At 48.5% G+C, this 25,212-nt stretch overlaps 4 protein-coding genes across 12 annotated transcripts; 2 read left to right on the forward strand and 2 right to left on the reverse strand.

Annotated features, from left to right (window-relative positions):
* Positions 1-837: 837 nt before the first annotated feature.
* On the forward strand, positions 838-3,536 carry SYF2 (SYF2 pre-mRNA splicing factor). The gene is made up of 7 exons (XM_027661368.1): positions 838-919; positions 1,013-1,120; positions 1,801-1,926; positions 2,189-2,306; positions 2,417-2,507; positions 2,954-3,052; positions 3,156-3,536. Exons 1-7 carry the CDS (start codon positions 863-865, stop codon positions 3,319-3,321), a joined length of 765 nt encoding a protein of 254 aa, XP_027517169.1. The 5' UTR covers positions 838-862; the 3' UTR covers positions 3,322-3,536.
* Positions 3,537-4,336: 800 nt separating this feature from the next.
* RSRP1 (arginine and serine rich protein 1) lies at positions 4,337-9,303 on the reverse strand. Its single transcript, XM_027661367.1, has 6 exons — positions 9,117-9,303; positions 8,911-8,966; positions 7,153-7,761; positions 6,651-6,805; positions 5,375-5,458; positions 4,337-4,855 (listed from the first exon to the last, which is right to left on the reverse strand). Exons 1-6 carry the CDS (start codon positions 9,185-9,187, stop codon positions 4,670-4,672), a joined length of 1,161 nt encoding a protein of 386 aa, XP_027517168.1. The 5' UTR covers positions 9,188-9,303; the 3' UTR covers positions 4,337-4,669.
* Positions 9,304-9,418: 115 nt separating this feature from the next.
* TMEM50A (transmembrane protein 50A) lies at positions 9,419-12,637 on the forward strand. Of its 5 annotated transcripts, none has more exons than XM_027661370.1 (7): positions 9,419-9,478; positions 10,234-10,346; positions 11,020-11,132; positions 11,234-11,301; positions 11,438-11,530; positions 11,950-12,010; positions 12,292-12,637. In XM_027661370.1, the coding sequence occupies exons 2-7, from the start codon at positions 10,254-10,256 to the stop codon at positions 12,335-12,337; spliced, it is 474 nt and encodes a 157-aa protein (XP_027517171.1). In that variant the 5' UTR covers positions 9,419-9,478; positions 10,234-10,253; the 3' UTR covers positions 12,338-12,637. The 5 variants fall into 5 exon arrangements, with proteins under 5 accessions (XP_027517171.1, XP_027517170.1, XP_027517172.1 ...); XM_027661369.1 differs by having other exon boundaries at positions 9,421-9,478; positions 10,245-10,346; XM_027661371.1 differs by having other exon boundaries at positions 9,440-9,494.
* A 930-nt stretch (positions 12,638-13,567) lies between these two features.
* Positions 13,568-24,813, reverse strand: LOC113955636 (RH-like protein). Of its 5 annotated transcripts, none has more exons than XM_027661366.1 (11): positions 24,675-24,813; positions 21,582-22,088; positions 20,236-20,422; positions 19,861-20,011; positions 19,096-19,237; positions 17,586-17,743; positions 17,015-17,152; positions 16,655-16,785; positions 15,924-16,003; positions 14,834-14,907; positions 13,568-14,552 (listed from the first exon to the last, which is right to left on the reverse strand). In XM_027661366.1, exons 2-11 carry the CDS (start codon positions 21,715-21,717, stop codon positions 14,526-14,528), a joined length of 1,224 nt encoding a protein of 407 aa, XP_027517167.1. In that variant the 5' UTR covers positions 21,718-22,088; positions 24,675-24,813; the 3' UTR covers positions 13,568-14,525. The 5 variants fall into 5 exon arrangements, with proteins under 5 accessions (XP_027517167.1, XP_027517162.1, XP_027517166.1 ...); XM_027661361.1 differs by having other exon boundaries at positions 21,582-22,440; XM_027661365.1 differs by lacking the exon at positions 24,675-24,813 and adding an exon at positions 24,166-24,294.
* Between the last annotated feature and the right edge of the window lie 399 nt (positions 24,814-25,212).

The following is a 25,212-nucleotide window of genomic DNA, read 5'->3' on the forward strand; positions in this document are numbered from 1 at the left end:
GAGTCACTTCAAGGCTGCAGTAACTTCCTACCCAGTGCAGACACTACAGTGTCTGTTCTTGGGTCACCCCATGGAGTGTTCCAGGCTGGGGGAAGAGTGAATGGAAAACTGGGGAAGGACCCGAGGGTGCTGGTGACAGTGGTCAGACACAAGCCCAGGTGTGCCCAGGTGGTGCCACTGGTCCCTGGGCTGTCCCAGCACTGGCGTGTCCCAGGGCCAGGGCAGTGCCCGTCCCCATGTGCTGGCACTGCTGGGGCACCTCCAGCCCCGGGGGCAGGTTTGGGGTCCCCAGTAGAGGATATGGAGGGGCTGGAGCGTGTCCAGGGAAGGGAACGGAGCTGGGGAAGGGGCTGGAGCAGCAGGAGAACTGAGGGAGCTGGGGGGGCTCAGCCTGGAGCAAAGGAGGCTCAGGGGGGACCTTCTGGCTCTGCAACCCCCTCACAGGAGGGGGGAGCCGGGGGAGGGGTCGGGCTCTGCTCCCAGGGAACAAGGGACAGGAGGAGAGGGAACGGCCTCAGGCTGTGCCAGGGGAGGGTCAGGTTGGACATCAGGAGGAATTTCTTCGTGGAAAGGGCTGTTAAACATTGGAAGGGGCTGCCCAGGGAGGTGGTGGAGTCCCCACCCCTGGAGGCGTCCAAGGAACGACTGGACGTGGCACTCAGCGCTCCGGTCTGGGTGACAAGCGGGTGCTCGTGAAAAGGTTGGTCTCGGTGACCTCGGAGGTTTTTTCCAGTCTCAGTTATTCCCGTGACTCCCGAATACCGGGATAATCCGAAGATCCAGAGGGTGGCGGCAACACCTCCCGCCCGCTGGGGGGCGCCCTGCGGGCCGCGCCGGAAGCCGGAAGTGCGGTCGGGCGGCGATGGCGGCGGCCGTGTCGTCGCTGAGCAGTTTGGGGATCCCCGATGGCGACGGAGGGGTGAGTGGGGGACGGGACGGGACAGGACGGCACCGGGAGGGGCGGGAGAGGGAGCCCCGGCTCCCTCCCGAGGCTGAGTGCGCGTTGTTTCAGAGCTCCTCGGAGGAGGAGGAGGCGGGCCCCAGCGCGGCGGCGGCGGCGGCGGCGGAGCAGCGGCGGGAGGAGCGGCTGCGCCGGTTCCGGGAGCTCCACATGAAGCGGGTACGGATCGGTCCCGGAGCCCCCTCCGGCACGTGGCGGGGAGGGGGGTGGGGAGGTTTACTTGGCCCTGCGTTTGTTTGTGTGCAGTTCTGGGCTGCTCAGTGCAGGAAAGATGAGGAGCTGCTGGGGGGGGGGTCCAGCGGAGGCCGCAGAGATGATTTGGGATCTGGAGCATCTCTGGGATGAGGAGACACCGCGGGAGTTGGGCCTGGTCAGTCTGGAGGAGGGAAAGATGAGAGGGGACCCTCAACCCTTGCAAATATCTCCAAGGGGTGTCAGAGGGTGGTCCCAGATTCTGTTCAGTGGTGCCCAGTGACAGGACAAGGAGCAACGGCCATAAACTAAACCACAACAAGTTCCACCTCAACATGAGGCAGAACTTCTTTCCATGGAGGTGGCAGAGCCTGGAACAGCTGCCCAGGGAGGGTGTGGAGTCTCCCTCTCTGCAGGCATTCCAGACCCACCTGGACAAGTCCCTGTGTCACCTGCTCCATGTGACCCTGCCTTGGACTGGATGATCTCCAGAGGTCCCTTCCAACCCCAGCTCGTCTCTGATTCTGGTTTACATGGTGCTTTCAGGATGCAGTGGCCAGGCCCCCTCCCAGGGAGGCTCCTGTGTCCCCCCAAGGGTTCTGGTTTTGTTGTTCCTGTGCTCAAGTGTTGCCCTGTTTCATTCCCAGTATGAGGCTTGCAAGCTGAACAGCCAAGAAGTGGTGGAGGAAGACAAAAGACTTAAATTGCCACCAAACTGGGAAGCTAAAAAAGCTCGGCTGGAGTGGGAGCTGAAGGTGCAGGAGAAGAAGAAGGTAAAGACACCTTTACAGCTCCCCATGACCCCTTGGAGCCACAGCCCAGGTGCCTGCAGTGACACTTCATGGTGGCTCAACAGACTTGGGAGCTTACACTGATGTTACCCTCCCAAAATCCAAATTCTAATTAGGCTGCTGATTATCTAAATCATTGTCCTGCTCCAGAGGTTGACTGGGCTGATCCAGGGAGATGCAACTGAGTTTTAGGCTTGGCCACTGGCTTATTGTTGAAACTGAAGTGTCCCTTGTGCTGTGTCAGGAATGTGCAGCGAGAGGAGAGGACTATGAGCGAGTCAAGCTGCTGGAGATCAGCGCTGAGGACGCCGAGAGGTGGGAGAGGAAAAAGAAGAAGAAAAATCCCGACCTGGGCTTTTCAGGTAACGGCTTAACCACGCAGCTGTGTTCAGAATGGACACCTGTGTTGGTGTTTTGGGTGAAAACTGGACCATGAGATAAAGCCCCTCACCCTGACACCGTCTGTCCCCAGATTACGCGGCGGCGCAGCTGCGCCAGTACCAGAGGCTGACGCGGCAGATCAAACCTGACCTGGAGCAGTACGAGAAGCTGAAGGAGCAGTAGTAAGTTCTGTGGTATTTCCAAACCAGTAGCAAACACTGGAGACTTAAATCCTTCCAGCACATGCATGATCTCGTGTGCCCTGTGATGTTAATTAGTCTTTAACATGATATTAAAGTACGGCCTGCTAATTGACTTGGCCATCCCTGCTTCGGGGGGCTCAGGGGTAGTGGAGTAATTAATGAGGTTCATTTCTTCAAACTTCTTCCCTGTGAGGGTGGGGAGGCCCTGGCACAGGTTGCCCAGAGCAGCTGTGGCTGCCCCATCCCTGGAAGTGTCCAAGGCCAGGTTGGATGGGGCTTGGAGCAACCTGGGCTAGTGGAAGGTGTGACCTGGTGGAAAAGAATGGTGTTTAAGGTCCCTTCCATCCCAAACAATTCTGGGATTCTGTGAAATCTCAAAGCAACCAATAGTTGTGTAACCTGCTGCCCCTCTTCCCCTCATCCAGCGGGGAAGCACTTTATCCCACCTCCGACAGCCTCCTCCACGGAACTCACGTGCCATCCAAGGACGGGGTTGACAGAATGGTCGCAGATCTTGAAAAACAGTAAGTAAACCCCGGGGCCAGGCGTGTGCCAGAGCAGCTCTGGGCAGTGGGAGGCCCAGGCCTGGCCCAGGGGTGCCCCATGGGTGCCGTTGTTGCCTTCCAGGATCGAGAAGCGGGAGAAGTACAGCCGGCGGCGACCCTACAACGACGACGCCGACATCGACTACATCAACGAGAGGAACGCCAAGTTCAACCAGAAGGCAGAGAGGTTCTACGGGAAGTACACGGCCGAGATCAAACAGAACCTGGAGAGAGGGACGGCTGTCTGAGGCAGCTCCACAGCACACAGCCCTGTGCAAGGGGAGTGCAGATTTTACAGGCAGTTTTATAAAAAAAAGCATTATAGGTGTCGCTTTCTGGAATCTGTGGTGGGTTGAATGGAATAGAAGTGATTTGTGTTACTGCAGCTGTACACTGCTTTTACTTGCAGGAGTAACCAGCTCGTGCAATCTTGTGTTCGAAATAAAGACCAGCTTTAGTCTAATTTAAGGGTTGGTGTTTGTTCTTCAGTAGTGGGAGATTATCAACAAGATGAAAGGTGAGGAAGGTGAAGTGACATTCCCATGAAAAAAACAGCTTCCCAGCTGTCCCATGCCAAGGCTGGAGCTGCCCACACTCCCCGAGGGCCAAGAGAAACACGAGCCCTTGTGCACTGCCAACCTCGGCTTGGCCATTTAATAGTTCCTCAAAGAAGCTTCCAGACACAAATAGTCAAATTCAGTTTATTTTACTAGTAATTTATTTATACAAAACCCAGGTTTAACCAATTGCACCAAGTCCGTGCAACAGCCCGTTGACTTCTCCCATCCTTTTCTCCCGGTGTGGCTGAGGCATGGAGTCATCACAGGCAGCATAACCTGTACCCTGTCAGCATGAACCCTCCTGCACTGACTGCCCTTCCCCTTCCTGCCTCACAGTGACCCTTGGAGGCTGTTTTTAAAGCCAACTAAGTAAAACACAAGCCTGCAGTAGCTCGAGCATTAGAAGGAGCAGAAGGGACAAGTTGCTCGCGGTGCAATATGGGACAGCGAGAAGGGCGGTGACTTCTCCTACAGCAGTCACATACACATCCTACACAAGCTGTCCACTGCCAGAGGGATATCCAGGGAAGGTGCTCAAGGCTCTGAACTAAGCACAGCCCAGGCAGGAACTATTCCAGCATAAAGATCCACTTTAATGATGCAACAACTACCTTCTGTTGCACCTTGTGATAAGTTGGGTAAGTGAAAGCTAAACCACAGACAGGACATACTCATAACACAGGTCTAACACTTCACACGTTAAGCCAGTGCAAAACTAAACTTTATTCACTTGAAGTAAACAGTTACACAATGTAAATCCAAGTGTCCAAAGAACAGCTACTCAACTATGGTTTAGAAAAAGTTACCCACCTGCAAGGTCTAGTCCGATAAAGCAATACAAAATATTTACAAATATACACAAGATTCCCATCTGTGGCTTCGGGATCAGTGTGCTCTCTATCTGAAAGAGAAACCTTAGATTCCAAAAATTAAAAATCTCAAAATAAATACTCAGTATTAACAAATCTTCAACCCCATCAGAAAGTTTGCAATCTCTCTACTGAAGGATGTGAAGTGCTGCAGTCAGTGAATCCCGTCAGCGGGCCCGGAACAGGGTGCTTTTGGGTGAGAAGTTTAAGAATGTTTTCTTCTCCTCCTTCTTGACAGGAACCCACTGCCCATAGGGACTTCCCTTCCTGTCATCTTCTCTTGCTGGAGAAACTACTGGCTCCTTAACAACATGGCTCACTGGCTTCTGCAGGGCTGGCTTTGCCATTGTGTTCTGGAAAAGAAAAAATTTCATGTAAGAAAAGATATTAAAACCTGTCACACCTCAAGGGGTACAAATCCAGTACATTTATCTGGACTGATTATATCAATGTTTCCTCTCCAGCTCTTGGAATACCTGATATAATATCAAGTATATACATTTAACTGACAAAGGATTCAAGAAGTTACTAAGTTTGCATTACTAAAACCTGGTACTTGAAATAAGTTCTAGTTTAAATTAGTTCAAGCTGTTAAGTCTTTGTTTCATCTAGTTCTAGCACTCTCAAGGGTATTGCAGAGTACAGATATAGTCATTGTTAGCAGGTGTAGAGGTAAATACCTATTTTAAATCCACTGCTTACAGTGTTCTACTGCTGAAGGACTGATTAACTCCTCCAGGAAAAGTCATTATCAAACCATTATATTCATTTTTTTACCATGATTAAGATCACTCCCTTGGAAACCAGAGCTGGGAAAAGCCTAAGACAGGAGGGGCTGAGGTACTGGAATTCCACCTTGGGAAGTCACTTACATTAGGACTGAAGGAAATGCTCCTCTGTATGGTTGCTCTCTCCATCCCAGTCTTGGTCATGTCTTCTGCTGCACTTCTGGGTTGCTAGAGAAGAGCACACACAGCCTCAGTGGGAGGACACATCACCCCATGCAAGGTCAGGCAGTTACTACAGAGCATGAACTTTCTGGTATGGAGTTGTTTCAGATATTTACATCAAAAGTAGCTGTAAAGCTACTGGATATGCAAACAGAGCAATGCTGAACCCAATTGGAAATGCATTCAGTATTTTTACCAACGTGGCTGTGCCAATTCAGGTGTGAATGGACGTGATATCCACAGCCCAGGTACAGTTTATAAGGATTCAAACAGTCACAGCATGAACTGTCACACGAGTGCAGTGACAGAGCAAGTGGCATTAAGTTCTGCATAACCATCCTGCAGAGCTTTGGATAATGACAATAAACTTATCTGCAAGTGATGCAGGCCTCTTCTTCTGTACTCTCTCAACATCTGGAATATATTGCATATATTTATGAAAGGGATGCCTGTACCATTTGTGTAAAACCCTTAGTAAATTTACTTCCATTTGTAACAGCAGCATCTGACTCATGTACAGGTTTGTATTTACTGTGACTCAGGTTAACACACTACAACACAACCAGGCTAAAATTCACTTTAAGCTGCTCAAGTTTCTCCCTCCCTTAAATTCACAGCAGCTACAGCCCACAAGTCCCTTAATTACCACCAGATTTTCTTCATCATGTCTGGAACCATAGTCATGATTTCTATAAGACAGAAATAAAGTATGTAAAATGCATTGTGTGCTTGCGTATGGAATTTCTGGGAAACAAGTTTGTTGCACATGAAAAACTTTTAACAGTTCAAAAAAAGGCAGAAAGATTTAAGCTTAAAAAAAAAAAAACCAACAAAAAACCCCACACTATTCACTAGGTTTGGCAAGGAGACTCCTGGTTTAGGTCAGGAAGACATAAACTAGCTGGATTAATGGGCAATATCCCATTAAAAGAGTAAGTCAAAAGGACAAGCTACATTTTCCTCTCCTTCCCCACCTGTCACTACTGGACAGCCTGCACAGGCTCAGAGGATCAACCACCTCTCTCAGGTCCATTGTGCTTCCAGCTTAAGGCAAAGTCTAGAGGTTTTCTAGAGCAGTTGTTGTTCAAGAGTTTGAATTCTTAATCACAAACTCCACAGTTAAACTAGAACACATCCATGCAGACAAGTTTTAAGAAGTGTTTACCTTTGCAGTGAGAACCCTCCTGTCCATACTTACCTCAGCTGACTCTCCAGGTTCTTCCCGCTCCTGTTTTTCATTTTTTATCTCTTTGGCAGGAGGAGGGATCTTCAAGCTCGCTGGCAAGACAATGTTATCTGTTCCCAGAGCTTTGGCAGCATTGGCTTTCGCAATTTCCAGGAGTTCCCTCTTGTCTAAAAGAGGAAGGAAAAAAAAGAAGTGCCTTGTGTTATATTTAAATCCACATTTACCTACTCACACAAGCCTAAAACCTGCAGGTTTATTATCACTGCATCTATGTGAGCATCAACTGTGATGAATTTCATCAGACCTTGAGAGAGGTAGCTTCAGTTCAAGTGCAAAAAATGTGCTCTGAACTACTTTGTTTGTTAAATATGCTTTTATAACCACACAGAGATTTTCTTCCACAGTGCCATTATAAATTATGCTCTATAAAGCAAGTAAACAAAGCAGAACTGGACTGGTTAAAGAAAGCTGTACAGTTGGAGGTTCTCACACAGAAAAGACTCAAGAAAAGTACCTTTCTCACTGAGATGGAGAGGGGACCGACTGCGGGACCGTGTCCGTGACCTGCTCCTCCAGCCCCTGTAAGCCTCGGGATAAATGGTTCGCCCGAATCCATAATACCTCCGGCCTCTGGAACGGGACCTGCTCCTCGAGTAGGACCTTCTGTAGTAGGACCTGCCGCGGGACCAGGACCTGCTGCGGGATCGGTAGCGCGGGGGGGAGCGGCGGTACCTCCGGTAGGTCCTGGCGTGGTACCTGCCCCGGTACCGGCGGTACCCGCGCGACCTGGAGCGGCTCCGCGAGTAGGAGCGGGAGTATCTCCGGTACCGGCGGGAACCGTTCCTTCTGGCCCGGGACCTCGACCTGGAGCGGCTCCAGCTCCGCGAGGAGCCTGAAGAGGAGCTGCTGGAGCTGGACCGTGAGCTGCACGAGGATCTGCTGGAGGACCTTGTGGATGACCTGTCACAGCTCCTCTTGGATCTCACGGACGTCTCTCTCTTCTTCGGAGAGCTGAGGGTCAAGTCATCCATGAAACCCGTCATGTCCTCCGTTTTCTGCACGCAGGTGCTTTCAGAAGCTGGCTCTGTTTTTACTGCTGTTCTGCAATGCCCAGTCTCTGTTCCTGTTGTTGGGTGGGGTGGGGGAAGTTAATTATTCATGGGCATCGAGTCATTTACTCAGCAACAACAAACACCGTGACACACAGGCAAAGAGTTCAAGGATAATTAAACACACTTAACAGTCCTCAGCCAGTTTACCAGCATGTTTTGCACATGACAGTTTTGTTTCACAATTTCCTCACCTGTAGTCAGTCAAAAGACTGAAATATGAAATCACAGGGAAAAAAGGCTTTAGTTTAAACCATGAGTAGTTCTGCATGGAATTTTGGAGAGAGGTAGGTTTGTGCAGGTTTTAAGTGTAATTCCTTTGGTGTAAATGGTACAAGTTAATACCCTTTTGCTCCAAACAGAATTTTCAAGGTATTTTATTTTAACTCTAAATGCAGGCTATTGCACCTGTGATGCAAAATAACCATTTGCCTTCCAGATCAGTACAAACTGATTTTACTCCAAGAGGAGGCAAAATAAAAGTACCCTCAAGGTACAAAACAGCCACTTCAAGGTCTTGACCATCTCATCTTACAAAAAACTCCACGCACAGAGCCCCACCCATTCCAGCAGTGTACACAGCACGCTGCTATTAAAAATTTTCTACACAGATAGTAAAAAAATACAGGTGGTGACTCACCAGACACGACTTGTACAGAACACTTGTTACGGTTATATATTAATAATTAAAATGGCTGTCCCTCTAGCGGCGGCCATTTTATAGCTACAAAGGTTACACGAGTGTAAGGATCTTATCACAGGACTTAAGCCCCGAGTTACGTAACCGCTGTACAGCTTGAGGAAGCTTGCTTTAACCCAAAAATTCCTAGTCGCTGCTCAATGCAAAGTTAGCAAATAAATATAAAACCGTTACTGGAATCTGTAATTTAAGCTCTGTAAGGGTTTGCCAGACGCCACTTCCCTCGGTACTACTACAAGCTAAAGTTTCACTACTTCACCTCTGCGCCAGGGCCAAGGTCACAGGCGCTGTACGTGGCACAGCAAGATAAATTCCGATGTGCCGTTTCCCAGCGTTAATCCCCCTCCCCAGCCTGTTACAGCCCGGTTCATCCCGGACTCATGGCGGGTACCGCACACGTTTCCCCCCCCAGTCCCACCCTGGGCGCTCAGCGCTCTGCCCGAGCTCTGTCCCCAGCACTCACCGCTGGGCGCGGCCGGGCCCCCCTGGTGCTGGTTCTCGTGAGGCACCTGGGCGCTCCTGTAAGGAAGAAAATGGAAAAAAAAGCACCCGTGAGCGATGCGTGTCCCTCACACCCCTCACGAACGACCGCGAACGGCCACAGCGAACGGCCACAGCGAACGGCCTCTCCCGTGCCTGGCCCCCCAACGCCCCGCTCCGCCGCCTCACCGGCTCCAGCCGCCCGGGCTGCCCCCGCACGGGTCCTGAGGGGAGAGCCCCGCTTCGTGAGTCACCCCCATAGCGCCGGGTCACGCTGCTCCACCCGCGAAAGAGTCGCGATGCGGCCGCGACAGAGCCCCAAGACAAAAGCCCCGCTCGCTCCCGCCGCCCGGCAGCGACTGAGGGCCGGCCCAGAACCTTCCAGAACGTCCCTCGCCTTACGTAACCCCCGCGCCGAGGGCGCACGCGCGGGCGGGAGGGGCATCGTCTCCTCCCCCGTGTTCCCGCCCCGCCCACAGCGCTCGGGACACGCCCCCCGCGCCCTGCGCGCGCGCGGCGCATGCGCGGGGTCCCCGCCGCGTCCCGTGACGGTGCGAGGGGTGCGGGGTGAGGGGATGCGGGACCGGGGATGAGGGGGGCGAGAGTGCCCGGGGAGCGGGATCGGGGTGCGCGGATTGGGGGGGTGCGCAGGTCGGGGTGCGGGACCGGGGGTTCGCGGTTTGAGGGGGTGCGGGATCGGGATGTGCGGCTTGGAGGAGTGTGCGGGACGGGGTGCGGGACCAGGGGTGCGCGGTTTGGAGGGAGTGCGCGGGTCGTGGTGATGGATCGGGGATGCGCGGTTTGGTGGGATGCGCAGTTTGAGGGGTTGCGCGGGTCGGGGGTGCGCCGATTGCGCGGGGTGCGCAGTGTGCGGGGTTGAAGGGGTGCGGATCCCGGGGTGCGGGATCGAGGTGTGGGGGGCGAGAGTGCCCAGTGCGCGGGGTGCGGGATCGGGGGCGTGCGGGTCGGGGATGCGCGGGTTTCGCGGGGCGCGCAGTGTGGGGGATGCGCGGGTCCGAGGTGCGCGGGTTTCGCGGGGCGCGCAGTGTGGGGGGTGCGGGAGGTGCCGGTGACCGCGGGCCCCGAGCAGGACGGACCGCGGGGCTTCTTCCCCGCCCGCGGAGCCGCGGCCCCCGCACCCCTCCCGAGCGCGGGGGCCGGTGACCGGCGGGGCTTTGGCCGCTCCACACGGGCCGTGCGGTTTTCAGGCTGCTCGAACCTCCCCTGCACGGCTCGATGGTTTCCTCTCGGAAATAAACCTCCCCTTTTCTTGCTTTTTTTTTTTTTTGTTTTGTTTTTTTTTTTTTTCTCCTCCAGTTCTGAAAAATGTCCGGTTTTCTGGAGAGCTTGAGGTGCTCGGAGTGCGTGGACTGGGGGGAGAAGCGGAACACCATCGCCTCTGTGGCCGCGGGAGTGCTGGTACTGCTGTGCTTGCCCTGCTGTCAGGCCCCCTAGGTGTAGTTTAGGCAGCTGTCAGGAGCTAAAGGTTGTTAAGAGCTTGGAAGGCTCCTCTCTTCCAGGTAACAAAGTGGCAGGATGAGAGGAAAACAGCCTCAAGTTGTGCCAGGGCAGGCTTAGGTTGGATTTTTGCAATGATTTCTTCGCTGGGAGCATTGGAACAGGCTGCCCTGGGCTGTGGTGGAGTCACCATCCCTGGAAGTGTTCAAAAAAATGTGTGGATGTGGCACTTGGGGACATGGTTTAGTGGTGAACGTGGTGCTGTGTTAGTGGTTGGACTCCACCACTGTGGAGGACTTTTCCAACCTGAACACTTCTGTGAAAAGGAAGAACAGGGATACATTGTCCTTGTACCTAGCAGCAAAGTTAGGAACAAAATCTGTTCTGGGTTCTTGCATCCTTGTGTTTCTTAAGCTTCATGGAGTAACTGCTGGAGTAGGGAAATCTCTGGCTTTGCATCCAACCTTGTTCCCAAGCCAACAGCAAAACTACTCATACCATCACTTTACCCTGTTGGAGATCGTAAGAATGATTTTATATATTAGTGTTATTTTTTTTCTAGAGCAGTCTTAGGTATTGTAAAAGGGCTTGTGTCTGTACTTTAAGCCATATTCCTTCTTTTTTTCCCCCCTAGTTTTTTACAGGCTGGTGGATAATCATAGATGCAGCTGTGAAATACCCTAAAGTGGAAGACTTCAACCACTCCTACCATGCCTGTGGGGTTATAGCCACCATTGCATTCCTGATGTAAGGGCCATTCCTCAATCAGAGCTACACACTCCTTTGTGCAATTAATAGAAGGCTTCAAACAGAGGGGATTTATCCCATTTTCTGGTTTTCTCCCTCAGGATCAACGCGGTGTCCAACGGCCAAGTGCGGGGGGACAGTTACAGCGAGGGCTGCCTGGGGCAGACAGGTACAGATCTGGGAATCCACTGAGCCTTGGAAAAACTGGGAGAGCTGTGCCAGGCTGGGCTTTGTGTGCCTGAGACAAGAGCCACGGTGCCCATCTTCACACACGGGCACCAAACATCCCTCTTGTCTCGTTCCAGGGGCTCGGATCTGGCTGTTCATTGGGTTTATGATGGCTTTTGGATCTCTCATTGCTTCCATGTGGATCCTTTTTGGAGGCTACGTTGTTAAAGGTAAGGCCTGACCTGGTTTTGGAAGTTTAAAATATTTTAAATGGCTGTTGAATTTTAGAGCTTATTTGTATATAGTTTCCAGGCAGCCCCTGTTTGAATATTTTAGTTCCCTACACACCACTATCCCATTGTATTAACATTGGGAGGGATTTTATCTATTTCTAAGTCACAAACTTCTGACTACCCTCTAGAAACACAGGTCTTGCTCAGCTGGGAACTGGACAAATATAATTAAACTGCTGCAGTTTTATGGGAATAATTCCCTGGGTGAGCACTTATTCCCAGAACAAAAATTACAGAGTTTGTGAAAATTGCTTCCAGAGCCTATATGCTAAATTAGCAAAAGGTGTCAGAAATGGGATATGCTTGAAAATCACTTCAAAAAAAATTTACAGAGATTTTTTTTTTTCTTTTGTTAGAAAAACCAGTGGTATACCCAGGAATAGCTGTGTTTTTCCAGAATGCATTCATCTTTTTCGGGTAAGCCTATCTTCCTTTGGTTGTTTCTTATCTAATTTGTTTTTTATGACAAAAACTGAAACTTGCTGTAATCTGGTTTTTCCTTAAGCCCCATTTTGTAACCAGACCTGTGTGAATAAACCAGTGAAGGCAGCAGATCTCTGGGATCTGCCTGCACAGGTTTCGTGCAGGACAGAGAAGTGGGTTTGCAAATACCACAGTTTGCTCCCTGAAATCACGTTTTTAAAACTTGATTTGCTCCCTTGTGTGCTCATTATGTCCCTTTATTCTGTTTTAAACAGAGGACTGGTCTTCAAGTTTGGTCGCACGGAAGATTTGTGGCAGTGAACTCCCCTCTGGAAGTGCCCTGGCCAGGCTGGGTTTTAACTGCACACTCCCAAAATTTTGTAAAAACCATTTTGTAAACCGTGACCTTCCATTATGTCTAAAGATAAATCAAGGAAAGCTGAAAGCACTAAAAATTCCAGCTCTATTGTGTTTGATTTTTTTTTTTTTTTTACTCTTGTACGTCCACTTAAATGTCGTGGTGTTTTTTGAGAAATGTAAAATTGCTACAAGTAACAGTGGAGTCACTTTTCTGATACATTTGCTACAAATAAACAGGATAATGGAATGTGATGTATTTAACCAGCTGTTTCTATGACGTTATTTACGAAGAAAAACTTACTAAAATGCTTTAAAACAACTTTTTAACATATATTTATTAAATATTTCCTATATCTGGACAATATAACCATTTCTTCAGTTTCAAAGATAATTGGTGTGTGGCTTTTCTTGCATAATATGTTGGTTTGGGATTTTTTTTTTACCTCTCTCTGAATATTTAATTTATCCTGTGGTGATAATGAGGAAGTCTCTGGCAAGTAACAACTTAGTGTTGCTGTGGGTGACACTGGAGAGGCACAAATTAAATAGTGGCTCTAGATGGAAGTAGCTCATGCACAATGCTTGTGCTCAGCTGTTTTCTAACCACTGTGAGAGAAAAGGATGGAATTCTCTCTTCAGATGGAATTCTCTCTCTGGAAAAAGGTACTGCTCAGATCAGAGAGTTCTGATCCTGTGTCTGCCCCTTCCTATGCATTCACCCAGACCACTTGCTCAGGAAATCAATGGTAAGGGAGATGGAATAAAATATTAGTCACTTAAAGACAGAAAACAGGAGTTTGTGTTGCACAAGTTATGTTTGGTTGGTTCCTGGGAAGTTAAGGAAGTGAAGAACACAAGCTGGGCCTGGATCCCACTGTTACTCACGGAGTAAGTGGTGAGTTAACTGTGAGTTAACACTCTGTGTGTCCAGGCTGGTGGAAGCTGTGGGCAGCTCATTAACTCAGCAGATCACTGGCTCCTTTGTGACCTAGAAACAAAGAAAACTGGCCCCTCCTCTGCAAGTAATTTTTCATTACTTGGAACCTGTTTCATTTCTGTAACTGTAGAGACCTGCTTTGCTCAACACCTAAAGAATGAATGAGGTCAGTGAGCATCAAAGAACAGCCTGGTCCTCAATGTCATGGGTTTCCTCATTCATTTTTAACAAGTGTGCTGAATAAACAAAAACAGTCACATTTTCACTTCTTTATTAGGTAAGCATTTTGGAAAGAGTTTTTTTCTGTGTCAGCTATTTTTGAGATGAAGAACAAACAGCGAGGATCACAATCCACTTATAAACAAGGGTGCACTTGCAGAGAATCCTCTGTGTGATTAGGCCCCAGAGTCCCCTGCTTGTCTTGGAATAAGCCACTTCCAAAATTGGGTCTTGGCATTGGTTTCAGGCGGCTCTGAGGATTATTCCCTCAGTCCCCTCAGGTGGCAGCTGACCCTGTGGTGGTACAGGCTGTCCCTACCCAGACACTGACCTGAGGTCTGCTCTTATTTTAGATTTGGCAGCAAATACCAAATTGATTTCAGGGGCACCATGCACAGGAAGAACAATTGAACCTCTTGCCATCTGAACTTCCAAATAGCCCGAGCCAAGTAATGACAGATTTGTCTTTAAGCAGTCAGAGAACTCAAGGAGTTCAGTCTGGCAGGATGCAGAGTTTGGCCCAGATCCAGCTCACCCATCAAATCCTTCCTTAACAAGGCCTTCAACAGAATCAATTTAGCTTAAAAACATGCAGTTGAGAACTTTTCTAGATAAGAAGTGCTCCTTGAAAAAACACACTTTGAAATACATAATTTTGGCTTTTAAACTTGGGAGCTAAAAATAGTTTAAAGTTTCCAAGCATTTGGATTGATAAGCCATTACAGCCATGAATGCAGTCAACCTTTTTGTACATATCTTATTTAAGGCAAGACCAACAAAGCAGAAAAGCTAAATGCAAGTTTGCATCTGTGAATTTACACTCAGTATCTTTGGAGAATAACTAGTTTAATACTAATTATTTGTGTCTCCACTGGGATGGCTTTTGTGGGCCTGGGAACTGGTATTTCAGTGCTCTTTCCACCCATCATAGCTACTTCATTTTCTCTAGTGACAAAGAGGAAAATCTTATCTTGGTCAGCTGGGATCTTGCACTCAAAATTCAACAGCCAAATGGGGAAACTGTAAAGGCAAACATTCTTGTGTCAGAAAATCACTGTACAAAAAACCCCAATGGAAAACCTGATTAGAAGCTTATTTTCATCCATTTCTTTTTTCTGTAATTCAGATACAGCATCTCAACAAGCACCTAAAGGTGCCCGAGGCCTGTGTTTGTGCATCAAACAAAATGTGCTGTGAAATGGAATATCCCCTTTTTTTATATGTTTAATTCAATACCCAAAGTTCTTCATCAAGGTGCTAAATATACTCTCACACAGTTAATTTCACATTTAAAAACTTACCTCCCAGTAAAACTGGTCTTCAAAGTACTTTGATACAGGGATGATCTTGAGCAGTCTGGTGTTCAAGATAAAACCTATTTGTAAAAACAGATATATCCAATATAAATATAAACATCAGGAAAAGGGGAAGGTTTTGTGTAACTGGAAGTTTCTTAGTAACATGTATCCAAATGTAACACAGATCAAAATACAAAGTCAGAACTAAATGCTTCAGCAGAGCCCCTTGACTGAAGCTGACCTTTAACACAAAGAGAGAAGCTTGCCAGGATCAAGGCTTATTGATATTAAAAATTAATTGCTTTAGGTAAAACCCAATTAAACAGCCTGCTAGACTCTAAAACTACATCAAAAATATTAACTTCTTGCATGAAAAATGCCTTGTGTATTTAAAGCAATCTGGCTTATCAGCATTGTTAGCTTGGGGTTTCAGATGGATATATCTCGATTTTTAAAGTTGGTTAAGCACTGAATGTTTGGTTCTTTTAGCTGAATAAAAATCTGCTCAACTTTTTAATTACACTCAAGGTAATGCAAAGGTTTTAGATCACAAAACAATCGTTTTAAGAGTGGATTTCACAGCAATTTTCACCAGCCATTTCTGTTTTACTCAAGACAGAATTAACAGCTCTAGAAAAGCAGCAGCTGTCACAAAACAGAACCTCACGTGGGAGCCACGTGAGCCCTGCTGATCCCAAACCACTCCTGATCAAAGGCCTGGTGCTGGAATGATGCAGCTCCTGACTTTAGTGAATCCCTGCACATTTACACCAACTGGCATAAGAAGTGACAAGCCCTAAATAGCATTTTCTGTCGCCAAGACAATACCCAAATGTAGAAATATTTTCATCTTCACACATCTCCTGTGTGAAATGTGAAGGCAGCTGTTAAGCCTCGGTTAAAATAAACTTGAGCACTGAAAGAATGGTGCTGCTGGGTTATTGATGTGCAATACACCTCTTCTTCAAAAGGCTGGATGTGAAGACCCCCTGGCATTCATGTTTCTGTGGCTGCTTTACAAATAATTTACTCAGGGAAACTTGCCCTGAGGAAACACTGAAGAAATTACTGGAACCTGTGTTTCAATACTGACCTGTGATAAAACCTGTTATCAAGGCAAGGCTGATGGTCTGGCAGAAGGCACCAAGGTGAAGAAGGACCAAATAACCCAGACTGAAAAGGAAAACAAGTGTTTCACCTTTTACAGTTGCTGAATTTAGCATCAGGACTGTGAATGAATCTGTATATAAACAGTATTTTACATCAAAACCTCTCATCAAAACTCTGTCATTCCCAAATCTCTCTGCAGCTGCAGTTGGATGTTTTAGGAGATCCTACCAGAAAACTAATACAGACTTTAGGGGACATATTTTCTCCTTAGAAACCATCACTGTGGTACTAAAACTTCATTAAATTTGTTTCAGTAAGAACATGACTAGAAGTATAAGGCCCTCATGCTGCACTCTGATTTCTCCCTCCCCTCTCTTTGCACACAAAGCTCCTCAAAACACCTCAAAAGCTAAAAAGAGTCTTGGAAGGAGGCACATTCCCAGCTTTCATCTCCCATTTCTGCTGTATTTAATGTCAAATAGAAAGGGAGACAGAAAAGAGGACCCAAAACCAATATAAAAGTTTTGATCCAAAGTCTGCTCAACTCTCAAAGCCCTTTTTTACTGACCTTTTGGACTTCAGGGATTATCTTGGGTTATCTGGTATAAAACAATTTATCTGTGATGACACTCAGGCTCTCTGTAGGTATGAGAACTCTTCTCAGGGCAGCTGCAATAATGATCATTTATTATTTAATAACAAAAATTTAAGTACCTCGATGAATTAGTCCATTCTCTTATGACTAAGAGGACAACTTGGGCAAGACCTCCAAGCACAGCAGGCAAGCCAAAGGTGAAATGAACTCCAGAAGTATCATGAATTTTGAGAGGAGGATTCAAGCACCTCTGGGAAGAAGGAAAGATTTAATTGATATACAGGAACACAAGCTGATAATTGCATATTGTCTGTTGCAGACCTAGAGAATTTGCAAGTTCCAACCCTGCACTCTGCTCAAAGCACCTCGGGTTCCTTAGTTTTAATCTCTTTGAAAAAGAGGTTTCCCTTGAGGTATCCTACATTGGAAAAGAAGTTTACACAGGTTCCACGAAAACAACTTCAGGTTTTGAATACTACCTGTAAACAGTGAGATCCTAATATGCTGATGGCACTGCCAAGCAGACCCAAAATCATGGCAATCCAAGGATGACTGATCATCTCTGCTGTAAAACTAACAGTGACCCCACCAGCCAGTGCTGCACTGTGGATATGAGTCTGTAAAATAAAACAAGAACATGGAGTTAAAAGACTTTTTATTTAGTGATAAAACAAAGGGGAATGGCTTTGAATGGAAAGAGGGAAGGTTTAGATTAAATATTAGGAAGAAATCTTTCCCTGTGAGGGTGGGGAGGCCCTGGCACAGGTTGCCCAGAGAAGCTGTGGCTGCCCCTGGATCCCTGGAAGTGTCCAAGGCCAGGTTGGATGGGGCTTGGAGCAACCTGGGCTGGTGGAAGGTGTCCCTGCCCATGGCAGGGGTGGAACAAGATGGGCTTTAAAGTCTCTTCCAACCCAAACCACTCTGTTACTCTGATGACTGTCAGGCTGAAAGCCTGGACTTGTTTTTAGTTAACAGCTATTATATTACCAGTCCATTACTGAGATTAACAGAAAAATCTTCTCCATGAAGGGATTTTCTCTCGTGCCTTACCATTCTGAATTTCCCATCCTTTGAGGTCAGAGCAGACAACAGGAAGGCAGTTACAGCACTCACTGCAAGGGCCAAGTAGGTGTTGAGGAGTGCTTTCATCCTGAACTGAATGAGCAGAGCATTGAAGCTTGGCCAGAACACCCAGAGAAAGACACAGCCTTGGAGACAAAAACAAGAAACTCTCATTACCTGCTGTGAACCACAGTGAATCCAGCACATCTGGAGTGCCCACAGTTTGCACTCACTGTAATTCCCAAACTGTAAAGAAAGGAGAGCAGACAGCCCTGAGAGGCACCTGCCCCTTGGTCAAAAGTTCTCCTCCTTTTCATGGAACTGTGGAATTACTGTTCAAAACCAGCTGTGAGAGAATGAAAGCCAGGGAGGAAGGGAAACAGCCCCCATGGTACAAACCACTGTAAAAAAAACCCCCAATTGCACTTTGGTGTGTCTTTTGCCTTGGCTGCCAGTATGACTGGTGCTGGTTGTCTTGTCTCCTGGTAGGGTTTGAATAGAAATGAGGATGAACTGAATAATAAGAACAGAATCCTCTCCACCTCTTTGATGATTCTTCCCAAGGAATTTGCCTGCTCAGTTGCTCCTTTCTACCCAAGTTACCTCAGGAATTATTCAAGAAATAACAATATAATTACTCCAAATAGCGAGCACTTGGTTGTAGCAAGCTGTACTAAAATTATAATGAAGGTTTAACACTGAGTTAGATGAAAATACTGATCTTGAATTCTCCAGCAAACAAGAACTCCAGGAACACAAAAGAGCAGCATTTAAACTTCTTTTGCCTCGACTGGGCAAAGACTGACTAAGAATTAGACTCTGTGGACCCCTGCAGGAAGATCTTAGTTCAGCAGGTGGCAGTTACACAACAGAAGTCAAGGTAATAAAGAAACCAAATTGTTTCTGTAAGGACAAAGCTGGGACTCCCACACCTTCAGCCTGTCCTCACTCAGATCCTTTCTCCTGGGCCTGCCTGTATCACACTCCCCACCCTTCACGAGGCTTTTATCTTTTCATTTATGTTACTAGGCAGGGACTGCCTATTTCTATCTCTGCACACCACCTTGCAAACACAACTGAGCCTTGGCCCCAGTGGGGACTGGGAGCTCTACCAAAATACACGTTAGGACCTCAGCTTTGGCACACAGGCTGCTCACCAACGTGCCTAGACAAGCCCAAAGGGGACAAGTGGGCTGTGACAGGGAATGGTTCACCTGGAGAAGGAACAGTTACCCTGGCACAACCTTCATGCTGAGGGTGACAAAAGCAAACTGAGCCACAGCCGTTGCAGGAGTGGCCTGGTAGGGAACATGCTGAGAGTCACCAGCCCGTTGTCAGAAACCACCAGCCACAGCAGCAGTTTTCTATGCCTGGCTGACTCACACCTGCATTTTGGATTCAAAACCTTCAGCCTGCTGTGCCCAGCACCCCAAAAACCTCCCTTATGTTCTCACTGCAACCTCTTCTTCCAGCTGAGGCGCTGGAGCCAAAGACTTACCCAACATGGAGAACAAGTCTGACTTTGGGGTGCTCCTGTTCTTGTCCAGCCTTGGGGAGGGCTCAGGGAAACAGGAGGTGACTGCCAGCCCAAAGTAGGCTCCAAACAGGTGCACATGCATCAGGCTGAGATGATCTCCAATCTGTACCAACAGAACATTCAAATTTGTGGTCTATTTAGGGCCACATGAAGCCTTTGATGCAGTTCCTGATACAGTTGTTCATGTTACCTCCCTCTAAGCAACTTATTTTCACAGTCCCTCAGCTTATGCTTGAGTTATTTACATGAGATTGAGTTATCTGAACTCAGTGCAGCTCATAAACACATGATCCATACATAGTTTGGGGTATGTTTGCAGGCCTGATGCTGCTGGACACCATTCCCACTGGAAATCTGCCAAGCTGAACTGGCACAGGGCAAAGTTTAAGGGCACTTAGTGCCTTAGAATGGGGCAGGGCTTTCATTCATCTGTAGGGGGTGGTCTGGGCATTGGCAAGGCCAAATGCACTGCACCCCAATCCATCAGATCAGGTCACCCTTCCAGGCCAAAGATACAGGTATAGAGTGTGCAGGGTTTGGAGTTTGATGTCCTTGAGTATAATCCCAAAGTCAGACTTCATCTTTTAATGAAAACACAGCCATGATCTGAGATAAAACACCCCGATGTTCCTGTCAGCACAGCACCAAGAAACCAGCAAAAAAAGGCAACATTCCAAAATCCCAGTGAAATTTTCTCCCATGTATTTGGAAATCATGCTGCAGTACCTCCAGGTATCTCCTGTTGATCCATCTGCTCACATAGAAAACTATTAATTCCACAAGTGTCATCACAATTAACTGCACAAGATTAGTCTTCCCAAGAACAGCTCCAGTGGAGATGACCACAGCTGTCATACTTATAAAAGCCTTTGCTATACTGCAAGAAAAGAAAGAAAAGGAAAAAATTATTCTGTATCAGGATGACAGCAGGGCCAATAAAGAATGACACACAGTAAAATGCATTAAAAACCCAAAGCCTTCTAAAATGTCTGCAAATATGACTATGCTAATTCCCAAAAAGGTCCATATAACAAGGCATTAACCTCCATAAAGAGCAATCAGCAGTTCTGGATGATTCCAATTCTAACATGAACTAATTACCTTTTCAGAATACCTTCCTTTGCCTCTAGAGAAAAGGAAACTAATAAATCTTCTACCAACACAGAGCATTGGACACCAAGTACAATGATCAGGAGGTTGAATCCAGTGCTGCTAAACCCACATCTTCTCAGAACCATCAGGAAAAAGCCAAATCCAAAAATCACCATGTGGTTGACATCTTGAAAGTCTGCATGACAGAAAAGACCAAGAGAGTAGTGAAATTATTAATGCAGACTGGATTTCTGGTTTTAAAAAAAATATATTAAAAATCACAATTAACTAAGAAGTTTCCAGATAAAAATTCAAGTGCCATTTAGTACTTGCAGAGAATTCCAGAGCTTTCTTCTCAATCCATAAGTAATCAAAAAACCAATATCCTTGACCTTGAATCTATTTTTACAAAGTGCTCTGAATGGATGCCATAGGATGGGGGTTGAGGAGTCAAAAAGCACAAGAGAAATGAAGGACATTTAGCAAGGAAATTTGGACATTCAGTTTTCCTGAGGTGAATTTAAAGAGCTTAAGTTGAAATTTTCAGGGAGAGTTACTGTGAATGAGTGCTGATCCATTCCTTGAGGGCATTAAGGAAGAAAAGAGTTACAAAGAGAAACCTCTATGATGCCCTCATAGAAGGAACAGAAATTGCAGGGAGAGTTTAACATGGAAATCAGCACTATTGCATAAAAGTGGACAGAAAGGCTGTCCAAGGTGGAAGCTCTTGGATCTGTAAGCCTGGAATTGTCCCTGGGACCTGCTAACAGTCGTATTCTCATATGGTTGTGCTGGCTGGTTCCTACAGCAAAACACCAAACTGTTGGGGAAGTAGGTCCCATTTTTCCAGCTCCAAAACAAGGAGGGTCACACAGGAATGTCCCAAGGAATCAGTTTGTATTTGCACAACACCATAAACCTGTCACACACCACAGCCATGGCACAATCCAACAGCACTTCCAAGGCACAAAACACATCTCCAGATTATGTTTAAAGCCTTCATTCCACTGTATTAACTTCATTTATTTACACCAAGCATTCAAATGGAAAGCAGTGCCATCCTGAGTTCCCTGCTGCGGAACACAACAACACATTAGGGACTCAACAAGGAGCAAAGTCACCTCCATGGAGTCAAGATTGCCTCAAACAGGCAGCAGAAAACAGACCAAAAATGCAATTTAGCATCACCTGTGTCTTGGCTTTGATATAAATGGATTCCCACCACACCAGGCAAGGTGGGGTGTTTAAAGGGCAGTAAAAACACTCTACTACTCCTCACTGAATCCCATCTCTGCTGCTTGGCACAACAGGAGCAGGGATTATCCTTCCTTTCCCAGCAAGTCTGCCAGTCTTACCTGGGTAGGAGCTGTACAGCCAGTACACATTATCAGGTTCTAAGATGAGAAAGTAAGAGCGGATGAGGAAAAGAACTTCCAGCAGCAGGATCAGCCAGGGAACGCTGTTTCGGAAGTTGAGGTAATTGGAAGACATCGTGCACTCGACTACATCAGGCACAAACACATTGATGTGTTCTTTTTTTCCTATAAAAATGTTCCAGTAACCTCAAACCAATAGCAAAGGAGGTTTGGGGGGTGGCAGGAATAAAAACTCAAAGGGAGATAAAAAGCCCCGGAGGCGCTGGCAAGGGACAGTTCCTTATCTGTGGCACGTCAGGAGCCCCAGTTTACCACAGCAGACATGGACTGAACCCAAGAACTGCTTGAGAACAGAGACACATCCAACTGCCAGTGCTGTCATGCTCCAGGACACCTTCCATGCTCCAGGACACCTTCCATGCTCCAGGACACCCTCCATGCTCCAGGACACCTTCCATCCAGCTGCTGGTGAGCCTTGCAGCTCAGCTAAAAGGCAAGAAAGGAGAACACGGATTCCCAAGAGCAGGATGTTGTAGTTTATGCAAAACTATTATTCATTTACCTTGCTGGTGTCCACCCTGGACCCAATTCCCTTCATAGGAAGGTGGGGAAGGTCCTGTTGAGATGCTCAGTGTGATTCTACAGCTCTGCAGCCACATCCCAAGGCACAGCTTCTCACACGTGATGAATCCAACTCCACGCCAGAGAATCAGGAATCTCTGGACACATCAAGAAGATGCAGCACTTCCTCTGCTGCTTGTGGGATCAGTCCATTGTTCACAGTATGGCCATTGAAACAGCTACAGTATATCCCCTGGAAATCCTTGGCATTCCCAGGCTGGGAAGGCACAAACAGCACTTTTGTTTGGGAACCAAACCATAGACCCACAGCACCCCGAGCCTTTAATTCCCACCTTGCCTTCACCCAGAGCTGTACCAACCCCTGTTGCTGCAGTGTGGCTACAAGGTACCTGCTGCCTTAGGGGTTCTGAGCCTTTTGGTAAACACAGGGATTTTGTGTTTGTCCTTGTTGTTGCTTTAAACCAGGAGCCACTAAAGGGACCTCAAAGCCCATCTCATTCCACCCCCCTGCCATGAGCAGGGACACCTTCCACTAGCCCAGGTGGCTCCAAGCCCCATCCAACCTGGCCTTGGACACTCCCAGGGATGGGGCAGCCACAGCTTCTCTGGGCAACCTGTGCCAGGGCCTCCCCACCCTCACAGCCAAGAATTCCTTCCCAGTATCCCATCCAACTCTGCCCTCTGGCAGTTCAAAGCCATTCCCCCTTGTCCTGTCACCATTTGCCTGTATAAAAAGTCCCTCTCCTTCCTTTTTATAAGCCCACTTTAAGCACTGGAAGAAACATTTGTATCCCCTCAGTATCCACTGTGCTTCTGGTAAACTGAACCCTCTTTATTCATGCTGTTCAGACTAAAGGATTTCAACCACATCTCAGACTTTCTGCTTTGAGGCCATTACAAACCAAGGGCTGAGCTGAGACACCAACAGTACCCAGAAATAGGTATAAATGTGCCCAGAAATGGGTATAAAGCCACCTGCTGGTGACAGAAACAACTACTAGAAAAAAAAATATGCAGGAAAATCCCAGTATACCTTAATTTTAGGACATTCCTCCTGCCAAACCAGGATGTAGGGTACAATAATCCAAATCCTTGGACTCCAAGGTTCCCTCCCCATGGCAGTGGGTTGGAACGAGATGAGCTTTAAGGTCCTTTCCATCCCAAACCATTCTGTGACTCATACCCAGAATGACCCAGAACTCCATCCACAATTTCACCAGGGTGAAATGAACACAGTGAGCTCTTTTGACACCTGTTTCTAAATCCCATCAGTGTTAACACTCAGGGAAAACACACCAAAGGCGAGGAATTTACCCATGTTTTCCCTCAGGGTGACATGCCACGCTGTGAAGCTCATACTCAGATTCACAACTTAAAACTCCCTCCCAAACATAGAGACCAAAGCTCGGTGATCTCAGACAGGGTGATGCACAAAATAACTCCTATATTAGGAAGAAATCCTTCCCTGTGAGGGTGGGGAGGCCCTGGCACAGGTTGCCCAGAGAAGCTGTGGCTGGCCCTGGATCCCTGGGAGTGTCCAAGGCCAGATTAGATGGGGCTTGGAGCAACCTGGGCTAGTGGAAGGTGTCCCTGCCCATGGCAGGGGGTGGGACTGGATGAGGTTTAAGGTCCCTTCCAACCCAAACCATCCTGTGACTCCGCGTTTCTAAATTAGAGCTCCGCCACCGACAACACCCCCATGACTCAGCCAAGGGCCGGGCAGCCTCCTGGGCCACTTTTAACGCTGTACCGAGCTCAGACTCAGCCCAGCACCGCCCACCCTTGTGCAGGGAGGCCCATTATCCCCAAGAGAGGCCCATTATCCCCAGGAAGGCCCATTATCCCCATGGAGGCCCGGCAGGCCCACAGCCCAGCCCAGTCCCGGGGCACCGCCATCAGCCGGGCCGGGCGGGGCCCAGCCCGCGATCCAGCCTCCCTCAGGCGCGGCGCCGCCATTGTTCCCCTCACGGCTCCCACAGACCGAAGGGGCCGCGGGGAGGGGGCTCTGCAGGGGCCGTAAGGCGGGGGCGCTGCAGGGCGCGGAGAAGCCCGAGCCGGGTTTCGAACCCGCAACCCCGGGGGCGGCGCCGCTGCCCGGCCGTGACTCGGCAGCGGCCGGACACGCCCGACCCCGCCCCTCGCCGAGCGCCCGCCCCCTCCCCACAGGCCGCCCTTAGGAACTGCTCTCCCATTGGCCGAGCGCCGGCTCCTCCCGGCCTCTGATTGGCCTATCCCCATCTTCGGGCCTCGCGTCCTGCGCTGCGATTGGAGCGCTCGCCTGTCACTCAGCTGTGTGCGTTGCTTATTGGCCGGAGCGGCCTATCAGTCACCCCGCGGGGTTTTATTGCCCCCCGGCGGGCCGTTAGCAGAGGTCGCTCTGTGCGGGCGGCACAAACTGCCGCCGCTTGCCTTTGCACCTGGGACTTAGCGTTCCCTTCCCCAGCACCCGATTTGCCAGGGAGGTTGTCAATCAAGCGTGAGGGGCGGTACCTCGGGGCTAGGGTGACAGAGGAAATTGGGCCCTCCTTCTTCCGTTTCCGAGTGGATGGCTGAGCTGTCCTTTTATTTTTGTGCTCCTCTTCCATTGGGCAGCTTCGTTGTCGGTCACCACGCGGGGCGGGAACCAGCCCGGTAGGAGAGTGGGTGGGCGGAGACCAATATCCGTGCAGCGATTGGCTGGAAAAGCCGTCAATCACAAACCCTTCTCTTTGACTGGCTTCCGCGGCCGTCAATCAAGGGGGTGGGCAAGTCGCGCGACAGCACGAGGCGGAACTAACTTTCCAGCGTCGCGATTGGTTTACTGGGCCGTCTGTCTGCGTTTCTACGCTGATCATTGGTTACAAGCCCTGTCACTCAGGCAGGGTCAGCTCTTTGATTGGCCAGCGCCGGCGGAGGCGGGGCGCTGCGCGGCGGCTGCGCAAGGGAGGGGGGAGGACGCGGCGGGGAGGGGACGGACCAGGAATTATTTTTATTTCTTTGTTTCCCGGGGAGAAAAAAAAAAAACCCGGAGCAAAAAAAAAAAAAAAAA

Source organism: Corapipo altera, unplaced genomic scaffold, assembly GCF_003945725.1.
Source record: "Corapipo altera isolate COAL_440 unplaced genomic scaffold, ASM394572v1 201, whole genome shotgun sequence".
In the NCBI taxonomy this organism is placed as follows: Eukaryota; Metazoa; Chordata; class Aves; order Passeriformes; family Pipridae; genus Corapipo; species Corapipo altera.

Excerpts from the sequence above, each read along its gene's own strand:
- SYF2 (XM_027661368.1), top strand. The coding sequence starts at position 863 with ATGGCGGCGGCCGTGTCGTCGCTGAGCAGTTTGGGGATCCCCGATGGC. Across the intron at positions 1,927-2,188 it reads AGGTGCAGGAGAAGAAGAAG|GAATGTGCAGCGAGAGGAGA; the intron begins GTAAAGACACCT and ends GTGCTGTGTCAG. Across the intron at positions 3,053-3,155 it reads GTCGCAGATCTTGAAAAACA|GATCGAGAAGCGGGAGAAGT; the intron begins GTAAGTAAACCC and ends GTTGCCTTCCAG.
- RSRP1 (XM_027661367.1), bottom strand. The coding sequence starts at position 9,187 with ATGGGGGTGACTCACGAAGCGGGGCTCTCCCCTCAGGACCCGTGCGGG. Across the intron at positions 6,806-7,152 it reads TCTCCATCTCAGTGAGAAAG|ACAAGAGGGAACTCCTGGAA; the intron begins GTACTTTTCTTG and ends TTCCTCTTTTAG. Across the intron at positions 4,856-5,374 it reads GCATTTCCTTCAGTCCTAAT|AACACAATGGCAAAGCCAGC; the intron begins GTAAGTGACTTC and ends TTTCTTTTCCAG.
- TMEM50A (XM_027661370.1), top strand. The coding sequence starts at position 10,254 with ATGTCCGGTTTTCTGGAGAGCTTGAGGTGCTCGGAGTGCGTGGACTGG. Across the intron at positions 11,531-11,949 it reads TGGAGGCTACGTTGTTAAAG|AAAAACCAGTGGTATACCCA; the intron begins GTAAGGCCTGAC and ends TTCTTTTGTTAG. Across the intron at positions 12,011-12,291 it reads AATGCATTCATCTTTTTCGG|AGGACTGGTCTTCAAGTTTG; the intron begins GTAAGCCTATCT and ends TGTTTTAAACAG.
- LOC113955636 (XM_027661366.1), bottom strand. The coding sequence starts at position 21,717 with ATGTCTTCCAATTACCTCAACTTCCGAAACAGCGTTCCCTGGCTGATC. Across the intron at positions 20,012-20,235 it reads AAGGAAGGTATTCTGAAAAG|TATAGCAAAGGCTTTTATAA; the intron begins GTAATTAGTTCA and ends CTTTTCTTGCAG. Across the intron at positions 16,004-16,654 it reads GAATGGACTAATTCATCGAG|TCTGGGTTATTTGGTCCTTC; the intron begins GTACTTAAATTT and ends TTTCCTTTTCAG.